At 36.5% G+C, this 19,875-nt stretch overlaps 1 protein-coding gene across 1 annotated transcript in view; it reads left to right on the top strand.

The window, feature by feature from the left end:
- The window catches only part of dock4b (dedicator of cytokinesis 4b), a 279,898-nt gene that overhangs the window by 250,483 nt on the left and 9,540 nt on the right, over nt 1-19,875 (top strand). The window contains 4 exon segments of the mRNA XM_055153283.1: nt 3,205-3,314; nt 7,281-7,353; nt 14,658-14,774; nt 16,970-17,028. Of these exon segments, the coding sequence (XP_055009258.1) occupies nt 3,205-3,314; nt 7,281-7,353; nt 14,658-14,774; nt 16,970-17,028 (359 nt within the window).

Genomic DNA, 19,875 nt, shown 5'->3' with positions numbered 1-19,875 from the left:
AGTCCATGGAGATATATTACTACTGTATTTTTCAGACTATAAATTGCACTTTTTTCATGGTTTGGGTGTTTCCTGCGAATTATCCTCTGGTGCGACTTATATATTAAGAAGTTCACACTGTCAGCCTCGAGAGGGCGCTCTAGGCTCTAAGCTAATACTCCTGTACCACTGTCACTTTGCTCTACTGCGCATGTCTCAGTAGAAAGACCCGTTATCCTGTCTGGTATCATGTCAGTCTCGATCACACCGTTACTTCTGTACCACTGAAAACTGAAGTGACTTGAGTGACAACTGAAACCAACCTGTTGGGATTCAGAAAGGCCAGAATAATTCTAACTGGAACTGATGCTGAGTCTGACAACAGCTACGCAGGAGAAGAAGCAGTGCTCCTTTATGGATTTAGTGATTTGGAGTGAGATGGAGAGTTTGGTAAACTTGTTCTGTTCTGTTGTCTGAATAACTGTTCACATGTGATGTTAACAGCTTGTTGTTCTCTCTTCTATTGTTTTTACTATAACTTTCCTCTTAAGATGAAATGTCTCTCTGATTTTATAAAATAAATTTCCCCCAAAAAGTGCAATTTATAGTCCAGTGCGACTTATAGTCCAAAAAATACAACACTAGTGTATAAGTTAAATGCTATACAGTGGAACATTCAGGGCACATCAAAGACATCTCTATCAATACAAGAAGGTGGTGAACCCTAAAGCAGAAAAGTTACACAGTGCATTTTTTAAAAATTACTCCAGGGACAAATATGGCTGTATATAAAATTATTAATATGATCCACCGTCTTGACTCAGCCGCTTTCATTCTCTACAGTGTAAATGTCCAATACACCTGGTCTTATCTGCAAACATGTTTCTGTCTCTTATCATGGAATATATTGAGACATTTATGGAAATGCATAGCCTTTCCTTGGGCATACACTTCATAGCGGGTGGCATCGCAGTAGAAGTCACCCATAGAGAAGAGCTATTGCGGCTCTGGTCTTATCTTAATAAGTGCCACTGATGTGTATCTTAGAGTTGAATGATGGTCCAAGTACCTCCTCAGTCACTAATGGGTGAAGACTTCAACAAAGCGCAAAGAAAAAAATATAATCAGATTTATTCTAACCGAGTGTCTATTTTTATTACACAGAGACAGGAGGAGCGCTGACAGATTAAATGAACTGTACGGATCTGTGCTTCATTGTGGCACCTGTTAATTACTCAAGTGAGAGTTTTGTCGAAGTTTGCGAGTAATCAGAAGAGAGGATTTGAGGACAATGTTGTAGTACATTTGCAATACTGCTTATTACTTTAACATTTTAAATTAAAACTGCAAAATGTATTTTAATTTTAAAGGTGCAATACACAACTTTTCTAGTGGAGGATACGTCACTTGCTTTTGGCTTTTTTGCGTTTTTTTATTTTAATTTGAGTAGGTGGGATCTTTCTTTATAGGTTACTTTTTTGGTTCCTCCATCAACCTTTAACAGCAATGTACTCAAGGCTTAAAGTTTCACTTTGTAACATTTCTGGAGGAGGAAATGCCGCCTGCTTGGCTTTATGCAGATTTTATTACAAATAGTATGATTTCAGACTTGCTTATCCGTGGCAAGTCAGTGGCACCACCAGGCCAAATTACAAATCAGATCTGCGAAGAGGTGACTAGACTGTAGAAAAACATGTTTTCCAATGCATTTTTGATCAATAAAAACACTTATAACCGAACAACTGCAAGATATATACGTACGTAGGGATGTAACAATAACCGAAATATCGTGATATGATATTGTCAAAAGCCTCACAATAATACCGTGGGGCAAAATATCAAATTCCTTCAAGTTCCTTTGCTTAAATGCATTTTTATAGTAGAAATAGCTAATAAACAATGGGAACTACATATTCCATTATTCATTTCAGTACAGCCAACATTAAGTTCTATGTTTTTTACTTGAATTTTTGGGATTAGGACAGTAATAATTCACACCAAAACCTTGTAAAGGTATTTTAAAAGCAAAAAAGCGTCGTATCTACAATTATATCAGCCACTCCAAAATATCCCATTAAATATTGTACCGTGAGATGTATATCGTGATAATATTGTACCGTGACATTTGGATATCATTACATTCCTATATATTAGAGGTGGGGACTTGCAAGTCATGAGTTGGATTCGAGTCAGACTTGAGTCACTATTTTTAGGACTTGAGACTTGACTTGATAAAATGGACTAAGACTCGACTTAGACTTGAAGGTCAGTGACTTGGGACTTGACTCGGACTTGAGGCCTGTGACTTGAGAAGCACATTTAAATCTGATTTTTTTCTGTTCTGACCATAATGATTCACACTAAGATCTTGTCAAGCATTTAAAAATTAACTGAATTATTTTCTAGAACTCTTGTATACACTATAAATACTCATATATAAATATACCATGACTTTTTTAAAGTACTATTTAGTTTAAAATTCATATAAATTGCAAAAACCAAAGCTGCATTTGGTACTTTGGTTTAAAGACTGAAAAGATGACCTGGACTTGACTTGGACTTATGGGCCAGTGACTCGAGACTCGACTTGGACTTGCCTGTATTTGACTTGCAACTTGACTCGGGCTTGAGGTCAAAGATTTGAGACTTACTTGAGACTTGCAAATCAATGACTTGGTCCCACCTCTGCTGTATATACATTTAATGCCATAGTGTGGAACATTCCAGGAAAAGCACTAACTCCATGGAGACCCTCTACCAGAAAAATTACACTGTTTACAGCTCTGTGTGGACAACAACACACTGTATGTCTTTACAAAACCACTGCTCTTTTGGGCCGTCCTATCTCACTCTTCACTAAATAGTCAATTATAACACACACTATCATGACAGCAAGTATTATTATTCATTTGTTAGCTTAGCGTATGCCTCTTTCCCTGTCTTTCTTTGTTGAAAATACCCAGCATACAAGAATAGTGGAGGTAGCGGATAAGGCAGGCGTGTGTACAAGTGTATGGGAGGGTGCAGGCCATTTATCATGTTGTGGACCTAGTGAGGCTGAAAGCGCGGAGAGAGGCTAGCGGCCACAAGGAGAGATTGGCCTTTCCTGATTGCCTGTATTTGTGGGTAATGGTCTTAACACCTTGGTGCAGTTTGGTCCCTTGTGTGTTTGCAGGAGCTTATTGTGTACGTGGGTGGTACTACATCTTTTATATGTGATTTCAGGTTCTCCTCAAATGGCTGAGAAACACAAGCATTCCAGAGAAAACGCCTGTCTGTCTCCACGGGAAAGGCCGGTCAGCGCCATCTTCCCCAACCCGCTGGACCCTGCTCAGGTGGGCACAGGCACTCAAAACACACAGGATACACACGGTTGGGCTGGCAAACAAAATCAATACAAAGATGATTATAAATTGTAAAGCTATTATTTAAACTAGACATTTTAACAAGTACATATACTGGGAGAAAAATGACATAAATGGGCATAAATAGGACAAAATTGGACCTTTCCTGAATAGTAATTATAATAATACTTTTTATTTATATAGTACTTTCCTTGTCATGAAGATGAAAGTGCTTTACATGGACAATTATAATCATGTTTCACGTGTAACCAACGTACACCCACCTGAATCCATGGTCAATTATTATCATTATGGCATTGAAATAGGTATTTGTATGGATTGTATGGAGCCTTTTTTTAAATTTTAATTATAATATTATGTGGTATCACACTAATGCGCACATATGAGTAGTGATTCATTGTCAGTGACCAGTAGAGATAAAAAAGGTTGGTCATTTGTGAATTTAAGGGGGGTGTCCTTAATTTTACCCTCATATAGTCAGATTATAGTATAAGTATAAAGTTAAGTTATAAAGTTATAGATTATAAATAAAAGTTATACATTTTTCAAGACAACAGAATATATCATTTAACAAAATACAATAATCAACATAAAAACAAAACAGAAAAACATAGAGCAACATCTACAAACACACCCCAAACACACACACACCGACAAAAATGTAATTAAATAAACCAAAAGTAATGTGGTAGTGTAGCATAACCACACTGCTAGGCCCCCTTATATTGGTATTTTGACCAATTTATAATTTGAATTCATTTTCTTTCTTTCTTTTTTTTTTTTTTCATTTTTTAACAAACATCTTTAGTCTCTAATATTTTTTTCTATTATTATATTTTTTTTTATTAATTTTTTCTATATTTATTATTATATGTTACTTTCACCATCATCATTTCCTTTCATCACCTTTTAGTATTTATTACAATCTTAAATCATAATTTTAAAGGCATAATAATCATAATCATAATAATATCCCCACCATTCATGAGAATAATTACAATAATAATCTAATAATAGTTACAAAGTGTGTAAGTGTCTTGGTTGCACTGGTTCCTGTTTGTCCCCTGAGGAAAGCCATCCATTAAGACATGCCGTAAATTAATAAATGCATTTTATTTTAACCAGTGAGTGCCTTGGGTTTTTTGCATCTTTTTACTGACTTCCCTTCCCAAAGAGCACCACTGAGTTGGATCTACTGTGTATTAAATCTCTGGAGGTCGAGGAAGCGCTTCTTTTGCAACCTTTTTTATCTTGGTTGCACTGTTGTACTTGTAGTTACAATCAGTTTTTATAGCGGCGTTCATCACAGTCTTGGTATACCACTTTAGTATCGTGTCCAAACTAAGTAGAGTATATACCAGGACTAAACTGTGCTCAGAATTATACGAGATTTTAACGAGAACCTGGTCTAATCTAACCCTTAAACACTGAACTGAATAACATGTACATCTAGTAGCACACTTATCCCCCTCTGTGTCCGTTGGCTCGTTCTGTAACTGTAGGGTCACCCAGAGTTTCGACTGCTCCCTGAGTAGTTTCTGGACACAAAGTCAATAGTGCAAAGACTTGTTGTCATTGGCTGTAATTATAGCCCCATTTAATTGCACCCAGTGTGTAGTGCTGTTATTGACAAATTGCACGGCCAGGTTCCATTTTTACACAAAGCTTATGGCACTTACATTATTTCCACTTCTGCAGGTGCAAATCCCTGAAGAAATTACAACATGAGCTAGCCAGTTACAGGGTGATTATTTTGATTAATTTCAGTACAGGTATAACATTTATTTGTGTGAAAATCTATATTGTATTTATAGCTTTCTTCACAATATATTTCTGTATTACTAGAAATTACAAATGTTTACTGATAGTGGTTTTTTTTTCGTAGTCTTTCGATACTTTGCAGCCGATGTCCCCAATATTCCCTTAGGATGTGAAGCAAACAGAAAGCACTACACTGTCTGAAGCTCTGTTACTCAAATCTTTATTTTAACACAATCTGAAGAGCTGACATAGTTTGAACTACAAACTACAAACAAAAGCTAGCATAAGCAACAGTTTTTTCAGCAAGTCTTTCTCGACTCTTTGTTGAAAATCAAACACCTAAACAGAACCATGAGCGATTGTATTGCTCACAGCCTCCTGAGCGTTAGTAGTTTAAGTCTATTTACCTGCTTTAGAGTTTTTAGACAGTCGTAGATTTTTCCTTCAGTGTTTGTTAATGTGTGCATTGTGTTGCCATGGAAACTGCTACATCTGTCTCTAATGGCGGAACACCTACAACACCCCTATCATGATGTCACTGCAAAATATCACTATGTTTTTGTATACCGTAAATTCCAGACTATAAGCCGCTACTTTTTTCTCACACTTTGAACCCTGCGTCTTATACAACGATGCAGCTAATATATAGATGGATTCTTTGTTTGGCACATTGTCCATTCATATATACAGTTTATGGTTTGGTAACACAGCAGATACACGCAGCCTGAGTGCAGAAAACGCCACTGTCTGTGCGGTTACACATGGATCTAGTGTTAACATGAAGTTGCAGCACTAGCTAGCGATATTGTCAGTGCACTCAAATAGTTTATCGCCATGTGATAAAATAAGTTATGATGCTAAATGAACATTAGTGAGGGGGATACGTCTTACTCGTGTGTGTAAATGACGAGAAGAAACGTCTCAAACTTCAGTAGCCGGACATAAACTCATACTTGATTGACAGAACTATACCCACTCCCGAGAGAGACTGAAATTTGCTGAAATCCCCCAAGACACTGACATGATACAGGACAGGACAGGGGCTCTTTTCTGCAGGAGACATGCGCAGTAGAGAGCGGGGAGAGACGGGGGTGACGCACTGAGGAAGATGCTTGTTTGATTGTGTTTGAACAGTTATTTTGTGGTTCATACACACACCGTCCTCATGGAAAACACACGAAGAAATGCAGATGATGCAGCTTTTAAGTTAATGGCAATGTGGCTGTCGAAGAAGGAAACAGAACTGCTGCATGTGAGCTCGGGATCAGTGAGTTGATGGTGAGATTTTGGCGACGGCAGCGTGACGAACTGACTCAATGCAAAAAGACGACAAAAGCTTTCATAGACGATAAAAGCAGACGGCCCGAACTTGAAAGCGTTTTTGAAGACGTGGACACCTGCGGCTTCTATTCAGTTGCGACATATACGTGTACAGTTTTAAAATTTTGTAAAAATTTTGTTGATGCGGCGTATACTCAGGTGTGCTCAATAGTCCAGAAAATACTGTAACTAGAAATTAAAAAAATGTTAGTATTTTTCCTATAGTAGCGAGTATCACTTGTGTCTCCTGTACAGAAATGAGTGTACTCCACATTGTATGGCCCCACCACAATACCTTGATATTGTTGTTGCTCCTCTTGCTGAAGGGCACTAGTTCTATCACACTCTCCATCTTCAGTGACAAAGCCCCTATTTCAGAAAGAGAAAAAAGAAAACACTGCCCATCTCCTATACTTCACAGCTATGTCTTTTAGATATTTGATTTTTTTTCCCCATGAGAACATTGCCAGATGTTTGTAGAGGATAATCGAGTAAATAAGTAGAAAAATTGAAACGTGATACGGCTTAAATCTGAAAATCAGATGCCGAATATTTGCATGAAACAAATATAACGGACCACTGTAAGCAAAAGGGCAAAATATAAAATAATGATTTAAAAATAGCAGTTCATTGAAGTTCACTTTTTAATAACTACACCTTAATTAGCATGAACAAAAACTTTCTTTTTAATTAATTAGTTTAAGATTTGTAAGATTCAGGCTTGGTAACTACTTAATTAAGGTATTTTACTATGTGGTCTTGCTTTATTAAAACTAATCAAATGTGTAGTACTTATTTCTTTCATTTGTTAAGTGCCTAAGTCTAATTTGATGATTTGTAATCTTGTGTTTACAGAGAGCACCTCCTCATCAAATAGGAGACAACACTTTACCAAGAAGTGACCCCAACCTCTCAGCACCAGACAAAGGTAAAACACCCACTATATTTTACATATAGTACTTATGTAGTACTTGTAATAATATATTTTCAGTGGAGAGTACAGACTTGACATAAACTTGTTGACTACTGTGGCTATTATTTTCCAGTTCAGAAAACTTTATTTACCCCTAAGGACCATTCAGTTTGCGACCATAAGTCACAATATAAAAGGACAATAGCACAATAGTTCAGAGGTGCACAGTGTAACGGAAGGGCATCAGGTGAAATGAGGTATAAAGGGTAATAGTTACAGCCGTTCAATGACCACAAGTATTAAACAGCAGACAATTACAACACAATTAAATATAAACAATGACATATTTGACTGTGTCTTACAATCCCCTGCAATTAAAAGCCTAATTAAACAAATGCAATAATTCCCCTCATGAAATTGCGGTGACCATTGATAGCTATTCAAACTTTACTAGCCAAGTTGGTACTTACCTTGCCACAATAATAGTAGTTGTAATGTTGTAAGTATTTATTATGATCTTTACACTTCTGGCTTTAAAGGTGCACAACATACATTTTCCAGTGAAGGGTCCACTACCTGCTAATTAGTAAATGTTCTTCAGTATGGCATTAAACATCTATCTGTACAGAGACAAGCAGGTGATGTCCCTATAAAGACATGTATATAGACATGTTTAGGACCCACATGCCCCCATTACAAAAGTTCCATAGTGCATTTTTAAGGTATAAAGTCATTTTGGACAGAAATTAAGGCTGAACGATCTATTGTTTTGGACTGAAAGTCGCAGTCTCAGACAACACGATTTTGGGAGTGTCAAAGCCGCGTTTTTTGCAGTGCTCCTAAAGCCCAATTTATGGATTTACAGATCTGCGTCGAGGTCTATGCACCTCAAAGTAATTCACTGCCACAATGCAAGGAGGCAAGGATTTAAACCTGGCATTAGTGTAAAGTTTAACATGAACCATCTCCAACACAATAAAAGCACAGAACAGACTCACTATCATCAGCACATCCTCTGTCCCAGAAAGAACACACATATTCCATTGAGTCATGTCCTTTAGTTTGACAGAAGCTGACACAGAAGTGAGCAGTTTTTTTCAGCGCTTATAGTTTATGGAAATTAACCATGTGGTTTTAAGTTTTGTTTCTGTAAAACATAAACAAATGTGCGCAAAGCTTTGTCAAATGCATTATTACTTGAGTACAGGGAATGGAGTACAGGAAATATATGTAGAGTGGTGGTAGAGAGGACCAATCACAGCCCTTAATGTCTGCGTCGCTTCCCTCTGCTGTCTGCATCTTTTTGACGCTTAGTTAGAAAATTTCGGAGGTGCACGTCAGTTGACGCAGACGGTCTGCGTAGGGGGTTCACGTTGACATAGACTCTGGACACTGGACTGCAAACTGGGCTTCACGGTCCAGCATCAGATCATTGGTGCAGGACACATTTGCAAATGTTCATGTGCACTGAAACTTGGTTTGAAAAAAGTCGTGGATGAAATCTCAATATCTGCCAGAAAAATCCCAATTAATTTTTTTCTTAAAATCATTCAGCCCTAACAGAAATAGAATCTAGCAAAAAAAAAAAAAAAGTCTAATGGTACAGTACAGTGAGGATGTTAGGAGGACCATGCATGAAATTCAACTGGGCAAAAGTGCTATGTAGTCATTATGATAATCTCCCAGCATGTGGCTAGTGTCCATGTCCAACGTCGAGTATAACGGCAGTTACATGCGGATGGTCCCTGTCTGTGCTGTGGTCCTCACTCCGAACATGAAGACTATGTGACAGTTACACATCCACACAGCACCAGCATGTGTCTAAACACTGGTGCCTCAGGGCTACACAGTCTCCAGCCACACTCATGATAACTTTACTCTGATGTTCAACTAGACATGTTTTTTCGTAGAAGGTCAGAGCTAAAAGTGTAGTTGAAGGTGAGAATTTTGAGACACTCAACTCATGTTATCTGAAATAAATGTTCAAAATGATGACATCGTGCACTGAATGATCTAGCTGGCATTTACAATATATCTATTATAGACAGAAAAACTGAATCACCGCTTAAAGGTCCAATATTACGTAAAAATTAGCTTTAAGCCATGTTAAAATTTTGTCACTGCATCAAAAAAAAAACAAAAAAAAACCTGGAGTTGTTTTTTTGTTTCATTTATTTCATTAAGTAAGCTTTTATTATTAGTCTGACTACATCCAAAGCTTAAAATACCGTGTTCCACCTTGTGATGTTATGAAGTAGTAGTTTTTAAGTTAACAACTGCATTTTACCTTTTGTTTAGCAGAAATCGGCAGTTGCAGAAATGATCCAAATGATGGGGTTTAAAAAGACATTGCAGCACTTCCTGCATTAGCACATAACATCACAAGGTGGAACAGAGTGTTTTCTGTTTGATAGAATGGCCTGTGTGTTAATCGTGTGAATGAAACAAAACACAGCTCCAAGTATGTTTGTGATGAAGAAACAACTTTTTAACACAAATCAAACAATAGCGTAAAATATCATCTTCAAAATGTTCCTACTTTACAGTTACCCATAGCAATGCAGCTTAAACAAGAGTCTCAAATTATGCCTGGTGACCTGTGTCCTTTGCATTTCTTATACCATTTCCATCTACAGATACAAGTTTAACATATGTACTTCAGATTCTTTTCATTCTTTTCATTTCTACTGCCATCTGTAATAAAAGGGCATTCATTAATTGCACAATACTGACTGACATGAGTGGCATTTATAAAGTATGGATGGCTGTGCACAGTACGTAAAGAGCATACATATATACTATACATATATTTATAAGAAAGCACTGAATAAACCATTGGGAGACTTGTCTGCTGGTATTCTTACATATATACCCAATGCATTTGATTACATTTTAGTACCTATTTACTCATATACATCAAGGTAGTTAATACTTTTCTTATCCCAGGTATTAAGCACAGTTAAAGATGCGCTATGCCACTTTCCTGGTGAAGCATCCTAACAAAGATGTTATTGCTTTGCCTGGAATGTTCCACAGCATTTCATTAACGTTCTATCTCCATGGAAAAACGAAGCTGACGCCACCAGGCCAAGTTACAGGTCAGATCTGTAGAGAGGTAGCCTGATTCATCAGCCGGTTTCACTTCGTGGAAACCGTCTGACCTCGCAGCATTAGGATTCATTCGGTAGGCGGGTACTTTTTAATTTAACCAATCACTGTTATTTGGTCGTGACGTATGTAATGTGCCAAATCCCGTAGGAAGAAGGGCAATAACATCTTTCCCCTCGATAAAATTCACCAAACATTCTCTTTGTTCCGGCTTTAAATCCTCGATCTCGGGAATCGTCGCCAACACAGAATGTATGGCTTCGTCTATCCATCTCGACCACTTTGTTTACTGTTGTGCTGTATTACAAAAGGGACCCTTGAGTTTGACGTCATGGCTTCACAGCGCTTCGGTGATTGGTCGGTCCGCGGTCTACAACTTCCAGGGTTCTTGCAAACCGTTTAGTGTATTCAGGTTCCTGACATAGTCGCTGGAGAGAAATGAAATTGAGCGGAGGAACTAGGTGGCACCGGCCTGGCTGGTGGAGAGACTTACTGTAAAAATACATGTTTCACGAGGCATCCTTAAGCAATAGTAATGAAATAAATGTAAGCTATGTTTAATGCCATATGGAGGAACATTTCAGACAAATCAATGACCTAGACTTATTGACTTTATTGATCCAAAAGATAAATTACTTGGACACAGTAGCTCGCATATAATAATATATTATAATAACAAAGAGCTAAAATATAAATGGTAATAAAAAATGTAAAATAAGTAGCAAAATAACAAGAGACTGGTGTTAAATAAGGCATAATTATATAAAATTATAAAGATGTATATGTACAAGTAAAAATTTAAAAATAGAAATATAGTAATACAAATATATACCAGCTATATGGAGTACATGAGATTGTAAGAAAAACTCCACAGTGCACCTATTAAATAAATAAAGATTATAAACCTAGAAATGAAAGTGTTGCTTATGGAAGTAACAATGCAAGCTATATTTAATGCCATAATGAGGAACATTTCAAGCAAACCAATGCGAGCTGCACAGAAAAACAAAACAAAACTACACAGTGCACCTTTTAGATAAATAAATATTTAAAAAAACAGTCACCTCGAAATAAAAGTGTTGCTTGTGGAAGTGACAGTTTCCGCATGATTCTCACTAAAACACCTGCTGTATCCATGTGTTATTAAAGTGCCATCGGTAAAAGATGCAGTGACAGAAATTAGCAAAGACAATATGGCGGCTTCATGCATGAAATTAATGTAACAATGGTTGAAGGTGATAGAATTATCACAAGTGAGACAGCTTGGAAGTGTTATTTTGTCACATTATCTCCCTTGAAGTGGAAATTGTGAAGTCTAAATATATATATAAAAAACTGTTAGTTAAGCTCGTGTAACAGATGGGTGTTCTATTATTATAATCACAATAGAAGTGCTTTTATGTGTCGCCAGCACTAAAGTTACTCAAAGAAATAGTCCTTTGTCCTTGCCTCGGGCTTAGATACATGGACACAGATATTTTTAGAAACTGCTCTCCTTCTACTGTGAAAGGACAGTCCACCCGCAAGTCTTCTGGCAAATAATGAAATTCATTTTTAAAGGTGCACTGTGTAACTTTTTGTCTGGGGTCTGTCACTTGCTTGTTTTTCTATGAATATGTCATTACTCTGCAGACGTGGGACCAAGTCATTGTTGTGCAAGTCCCAAGTAAGTCTCAAGTATTTGACCTCAAGTCTGAGTCAAGTCCCAAGTTAAATACAGCAAAGTCCAAGTCGAGTCTTGAGTCACTGGTCCTTAAGTCCAAGTGAAGTCCAAATCGTCTGCTTTGAGCTTCAAGTCCTTTGAAGTCTTTAAACCAATATATATTTATATGTGAGTATTTATATAAGAGTTGTAGAAATGTTAATTTTTCCTTTTTAAATGTCTTGTCAAGGTCTTAGTGTGAATTATTTTGGTCAGAATAGAAAGAATTCAGATTTAAAAGTGCTTAATAACAGTTATTTGTTCTATGTAGTTCCCTCTGTATTGTACTGTATATTACTGTAGTACATTTGAGGATACCAGATCAAAGGACATGTTCCAGTTTGTTTCTGTAAAATTAAGCACCACATGTATCAAAAAAACATAAGTATTTTGTAGGAGAAGCATCAAGTCTTCTCAACTCACAGGCCTAAAATCCGTGTCAAGTCCCAAGTCAATGAGTGTCAAGTCCAGGTCAAGTCCCAAGTCTTAGTCCATTTTATCAAGTCTAGTCTCAAGCCCTAAAAATAGTGACTCAAGTTTGACTCAAGTCCAAGTCACGACTTGCAAGTCCCCACATCTGTTGCTCTGCCTGGAATATTTAACAGTATGACATTAAACAGCTCCACTTTACATTAATTATATTTACAGGTGGTTTTATCGTCTCTCCATAGATCTGACCTGTAACTTGGTCTGGTTTGGCCTCCATGACGATAGAAAGGTTTAAAACCATACTGTGGAACATTCCAGACAAATCAATAACATCTCTATGGGAAAAGCATTTGACGGGCTTTCCACATAATGCACCATGCCCTTAAAAAAATGTATTAAAGGTGTAACTTTTCTGGTGAGGCGTTTCCCATATGCTGGTCTCCATGGAGGGGTTATTGTTTTACCTGAAATGTTCCGTAGTGGCATTAAACATATTTGTGGTGGATGTATTTAATTACAAGAGTTTTCATTGATCAAAAATACCTTGAGAAAATGCCTTTACTTTATCTGTAAGTTAACCTGGTGCCACTCGTTTCCATGGAGATAGATACATTCACCATGTAACATGCTCGGCAAAGCGGAAAAATTGTCAAGCAAGTGGCAGAATCTCCAGCAGAAAAAGTTACACTGTGCACCTTTAATGTACATGTAGTGACAAAGAGCCAAGTTTAAAGTGAAATACAGTAAAAGCCTGAGCCTGGTATAGCCATGGCAGTGAAAACGAAGCCAGGTGTTAGGGCGCAATCAAATGGAAATTGCCGTTTGAATGTTCGCAATTAGGAATCACAAGCGCTGCAGTTATTTAGGTTATATTATGTTCTTTGCCAGCAATACAAATCCCAAGAGATCTTATTATGTTTAAAGCCTGCCAGCCCTATACTTTAGTCCTTTACAAACATGCTTTAGGAATCCATATTATTCTTGAATGTTGTTTATTTAATGTATTTTAATATTCCTGGATTTGTTAAAATGTCCATATTCCTCAAAATGGATCCTTGTGAGCCATGAAGTCATAATGCTGTTACTTCATCGAAAACATATCTGGAATTGTGTTTTGTTTCATTCACACATGTTGAAATAACACTTTATTATTAGTCTGTCTACATCCCCTAAGGTAAAAATGCTCTGTTCCACCTTGTGATGTCATGAAGTGGTAGTTTTGAACAGCTACCTTTTACCTTTTGTTTAGTAGAGATTGGACATTCCTAGGCTGAAATTGTTTTTTTGATTTTTGATTTTATTGGTTTATTTATTTCATTCATAAAGCATAAAAAGACATCAACAGTGTCACGACATCAAACCTACAAGAAATAAATGAAAAGGAGCAGACAGAAGAGTAAACTTATGTTATCTGCGCCCCCTTTTCCCCTTTTCAGACAAAACATCAACACCTATAGTTATTTCAAACAGAAATCTTCACTATTATGCACAACTTAGTTTTCTTTTTCATACATTCACAAATTACCTAAATGATTCTAATAGTCTAAAGGTATATGGGGTTTAAAAACACAGTGGAGCACTTTCTGAATGACATGACAAGGTGTTTTCACAAGTGTTGTAGAGAAGAATTCAGCCTAAATATGCAAGCTTTGTGTTAAACATGTGTGAATGAAACAAAACACAAGTCCAGGTAGGTTTGTGATGAGAAAACATGATGACATAGATCAGAAAATAGCATAATATGTGCCCTTTAAAAATGTCTCTAGATCAAATATTACAAAATTGTCAGAAATATTAAGCTGATAATTTATTTCTTAATGACCTAACATCGAATTATATGCCTGTAATAGCACAGAATAAAACACCAATTGTCTGTTTATGGAAATTAATGTGTTATTACTCAGTTACCCATAGCAACACAGTTGTTGTCATTATCCTGTTGTTGTTGTTGTTTTGTTGTTTTGTTTATTTCTTGTACTATGCAATTTCACTTCCATACCATTCCCATACACCATTGTTTTCATTGTATTGTTTATGTTTTGTGTATGTTGTAACGTGTTGATGTTTTGTTTACCATAAGTGAGGCCCACCCCCAGTAGCTGGAGCCTAGACAGTGTCAAAGAGGGAAGTCCGTATTTCTCAGAGACTATGGGCAGACAGGTTTGCCCTCCTGTCCCTCCTAGGCCACCGTACACAGGTAAAATGGCCCATCAAAGTCTTGAAGAAGATTATACTAATTTTCCACTCTGGCTTTTGACTCCTGCAGACTTGTTATCTAACACTAAAGCATTTTCTCTTTTTATCTTTCAATGCTGGTTTGTGCTTGATGTGCAAAACGCCAAGGATTTATTTAAAAAGGGATATCTCCACATAGCTAGAGAGATGTGGCCCCTAAAGTCTCCCTAGACTTTTAAGCCTTACTGGTCAATCCTAATTCAAATTCTGTTTTATTTGCAAATCTGCACTTAACTCTCAGTGCAATGGTGTTGTAAAATAAACTCACTAGTTCAGCAAATGGTATGGTTCAGGTTCCTTCTAATTTGGACTGAGCAGTAGTAGGGACGTAACAATAACCGAAATATCCTGATATCGTATCGTCAGAGTTCTCACAATCTCTCGTGGATCATCACAATATATCAAATTGCAAGTCTCTTTGCTTAAATTAAGTTATGGTGCAGCAATAGCTAAAAAAGACGGAGGGAACTACATAGACCATGATCCTTTGCTCCATTTTAGTGTAGGCTACATGAAGAAATAACAGTTCTAAGCTTTTACGTCTTAGTTCTTAGTTATTTTTTAAGAGGAGCAAAAAGTGGAGTGTTAAAATTGACTCTCACAGAATCACCTTTAACATTTTCTCACAGTTTATATGAGTCCAATCTGTTCTAGAGTTAATTTAACATTTTTGGAAATGTGAATTAAGTAACAATGGACTAAAGTTCCTGTTTAACCCCGAAATCCAGAGTTATATTAATGTTTTGAGAGTAAACAGATAACACTTTGTAGAGTTATTCTGATTTAGCTAAACAACACACAGGGGTGTTTTATTTTATTTTTACTTTATTTTAGTTAATTTAAGATGAAATTATGTACAAAACTGGTTCAAACTGGTCTTCTCTCACAAGAGTTTGAAGTGGTTAATGGGAGGAGCCAAATTAACACAAAGAGAAGTTGAATTTAATTAACACTAAGGGAAGATGAATTAACACTAGAGGAAGTTGAATTAACCTCAATCAAATCAACTCTGGCAAATAACCCCAACTCAAACCCCCATTTAACTTTCAGATAGTTAAAATAACACTTTTGGTGTTAAAAACAACTCTGAAATATTTTACCCCAACATTTTAACCCTCCAGTTTTTGCTGTGTAGCTTCCACAAAATATCACAATAAATATCGTACAGTGAGATTTATATTGTGAAAATATCGTACCAAGATATTTGGATATTGTTACATCCCTAATCGTGAGTCTCCCCACCTTATCGTGAGCTTTCCCATGATATCGCAATAAATATCGTACCTCGATGTTCATACCGTGATGATTTCGTATTGTGAGACTTGGATATCGTTACACCCCTAATCATTAGTAATATTATTGACGCCTTTCCAAAATGGTGCCCCCTACTGTCTACTCTTGTGCATGTTTTTCATCTTAAAGCAACTTGTTCTGGGTTTTAATGTACAGTGAACTTTCTGTTGAATTGCCACTTGAGTATGAAGGGCAATACTGACAAAAAAATTTAACTAAATTTGTTATTTAATTCTGTATCTATTCATAAATTATTTGAATGCAGTTTATACAATTTGCTTTTATGGGAATTTAATAAAAAACAAACACTCCTGAAGCTGCCTTAGCTTAAGAACAGGTGCTCAGACACACATGTTTGTAGTTAGTTTGAGTTTCAAGTATGGACTGTGAAAGTAAGACAAAAGTTTTCTCATTAGTGAAAGTATACTCAATATTCCAACATCTTTATCTTCAAAATAACTCATAATTTATGACTCAGAAGTTTTATTCTCACCATCAGGTCCCAGTCTTACCAATCATTGCATTTGTTCTTTTTTGCTTCTAACAATCATACAATTTTGATAGTTTTAGATTTTTAATACCTGCTGTTTGATGCAACTCTCTCACTAACAGGTGCAACAATGAAGACATTATTTATACTTTTCTTCTTAGCTGTCTTGGGTCAAAATCGTATGCTTTTTGACTTGCTGCTTTATAAGGGAGCTATGGACAGATGAATTGTGTTTTCCGCACAGACTTTCTTCTGCTTTAAACGTCTCCCCTTCCAGCTCCATGTGTTGATGTTTGCTTGACTTACACAGTATCGTCTTTATGTAAGCCCACTATGGCATGTACTAATTTGAACTGTCACTTTTATGTCAACAGTTTCGGCGAAAAACACAAGGTCGCAGTCCCCGGCTCCCAACTCAAGATCCCCACAAAAGGTTAGTTTCTTACACTGTTGCCTTGGAGATAAAAGTGCTGTTTTATCACCTATCATCTATCTATCTATCTATCTATCTATCTGTCTATCTAAACTACATGAAAAACAGAACTAGTTCATTTTAGGTGATAAGTTATTCCTCACTTACCTTATGCATTCAGAGCATCCTAATTATTCAAAGTGGTGAGTTTATTTGCACTTTTCTCAACTCTCAGAGACCAGTGCAGAGTTTTAACATGACGGTAAAGCAAACAACAACATAGCATGCTAACACACACTTCCTGATTATTGGGCAATGCTTTCTAATTAGATGCAGACAGCCTTGTTTTGACCCCAAGAGCTGATTATACAATATATCGGTATGGGGTCAAGCCAAATTTTGCTCTAGTGCATTTGGAAAAAATCATGTACAGATTTTTAATATATGTATTTTTTATATGTATTTAAATGATTTTAATAAATACTCAAAGCTGATGGACAGTTCTCTTTAGTAGACCTAATTGAGTAGGGTTTGTATTCATTATCAGATTAAATCTAAGCATTGAAAGTCTATTATGATAAGTCACATAGTTACTAATTAATGGAAGATATGAATTCAGTAATCGCTATAATATATCTTTAACATAAATGCAAATGTCATGCTAATTGGTGCATTTAATTAGATGTATTCATTTCCATACCATACTAGCTCTTGATTATACTGCTTGGTGGTTAATATCTATCCTTCTCAGTGGTGGAAGAGCTCTGTTTAGTTACTGAGTAGAGTAAAGAGTAAAGGTATTTAAAAGTATTTTACCAAAGTGCTTTTACAAATGTACTTAAAGACTAAAAAGTAAAGTTATTTTGGAGAGATTTTGAGATCTAATAAAGCTTAAACTATAGTGATTTTAATAAAGACTTTTGATCAATTTTGGTCAACAGAAAAAAAAAAGAATCAATAGTTGTTGTTTTTTTTCTTCCTGTATTTCCTTGTATATTTTTGTTTGCTCGAACTAGAAAAATGATAAAATTGTAATCATGAAAAATACTTTAACTTGTCAGTCTTGTTCAAAAATGTAGTGAAGTAGAAAGTACAGATACCTGCTCTCAAATGTAGTGAAGTAAAAGTCAAAAATATCCACTATATGTAAAATACAGATACCTAAAATGTATACTTATGTACAATACTTTACTACTTTTACTTCCTTATGTTTCTCTACTTATCCTTCTCTAACTTATATATTTAACTCGGCTCCAGTCTTGTCTATTATTTTGAGTGAACTTGTTTAAAGCAGTTCGAGAGTGTACTTGCCACCATTTATTCCGTTTGGGCTCCTTTTAAGTTATCGTTCTTGCTGAGACAGGCTGACCTTGCTTAGTGACAGCCTTGGGTCTTTATCCTGAGTGGCTAATAATGTGTTAGCAGTTGGCTCCGGGGTCCTTATCCTGCTCTGTGCCCACTGCAGAAGGAGAAGGCTGGAGAGCGCTGCATTACTGTTCAGTCAAGCTGCTAACTGCTCCGCTGCTGCTGATTTGGTCATTTTATGCCCTGACTGTCCCGAGAACAGAGCCCACAGTGGGACCGCCCCGGGGCAAATCCACTGTTTTACTTAATGTGCACATGCCACTGGGACGATATGTCACCTTGTCTACTTGGGAACTGTCTACTGAGATATGTTACAACAGAATACATTACAAAGGCTGTCTTTATCCTACTAAATACTCATACAGTATATAGCAGTACAAAAATGTTATTGCATGTAGAAATTCATGTTTATTTAGATGGTAAGCACACAAAAAACAAAATAGTAGCAGATATGTCACCTTGTCTACTTGGAAAACTTCTACTGAGACATATTAGAATACACTATATTACAATTCATATATAATAGTATACACTATAGAAATTAATGTTGTCACAATGTAGAAGATAATTACACACAAAAACAAAATAGTAGTTTCTTTCATATTTTGGTATGGTCTATTCCTGATATAGATCCAAAACCTTTCTAAAACTGCTACAAAATATTCCAAAAAAGTTAATACTTATTCAAATAACTAGTTTTGATATTTTTTTGAATCAAGGTATCGTATATTAGCCTGATTCATCAGCCGGTTTCACTTCTTGGAAATCGTCTGACCTTGCAGCATTAGGATTCGTTCGCTCAGTAGGCGGGTAGTTTTTTTACTTAACCAATCGCTGCTGTTTGGTTGTGACGTATGTAATGCACCAAATCCCGTAGAAAGAAGGGTAATAACATCTTTCCCCTTGATAAAATTCACCAAACATTCTCTTTGTTCTGGCTTTAAATCCTCGATCTCGGGAATCGTTGCCAACACAGAATGTATGGCTTCGTCTACATCCACCTCCACCGCTTTGTTTACTGTTGTGCTGTACCACAAAAGGGACCCAGATAGATGCTTGAGTTTGACGTCAGGGCTTCACAGCTCTTTGCTGATTGGCCGGTGCGTGGTCTTCAACTTCCGGGTTCTTGCAAACCGTCTAGTATATTACAATTCCTGACCTAATCGCTGGAGAGAAATGAAATTGAGCAGAGGCCCTAGGTACAGGAATTGAAAAGAACAGCTTATTGCAGTAGCTTATTACAGTTGTTTGAAGAGAAAATGTGTATTAAAAATAAATCAGCACTATCCACGGACAAAATAGCAGAAGATTCAAGGCTCTCTGGTTAGATTTAAAGTCCTTCGTTGAATAGCTGGGCATGGCTGAGTTTGAGGTACAGCTTACATTTCGCTGCAGGTATTCAGTATTATGAAATGAAATACATTTTCAAAGTATTCTTCCCATCACTGACTAACCACAAAGCTAAATCAAACGCATTAAAGCAGTTGTATTATTCACAACAAT

Source organism: Boleophthalmus pectinirostris, unplaced genomic scaffold (genome assembly GCF_026225935.1).
Source record: "Boleophthalmus pectinirostris isolate CB_2022bp ecotype Guang Dong unplaced genomic scaffold, ASM2622593v1 HiC_scaffold_18, whole genome shotgun sequence".
NCBI lineage: Eukaryota > Metazoa > Chordata > Actinopteri > Gobiiformes > Gobiidae > Boleophthalmus > Boleophthalmus pectinirostris.
Note: the sequence above shows the minus strand (reverse complement) of the source record. Positions and strands in the feature narration are given on the sequence as shown.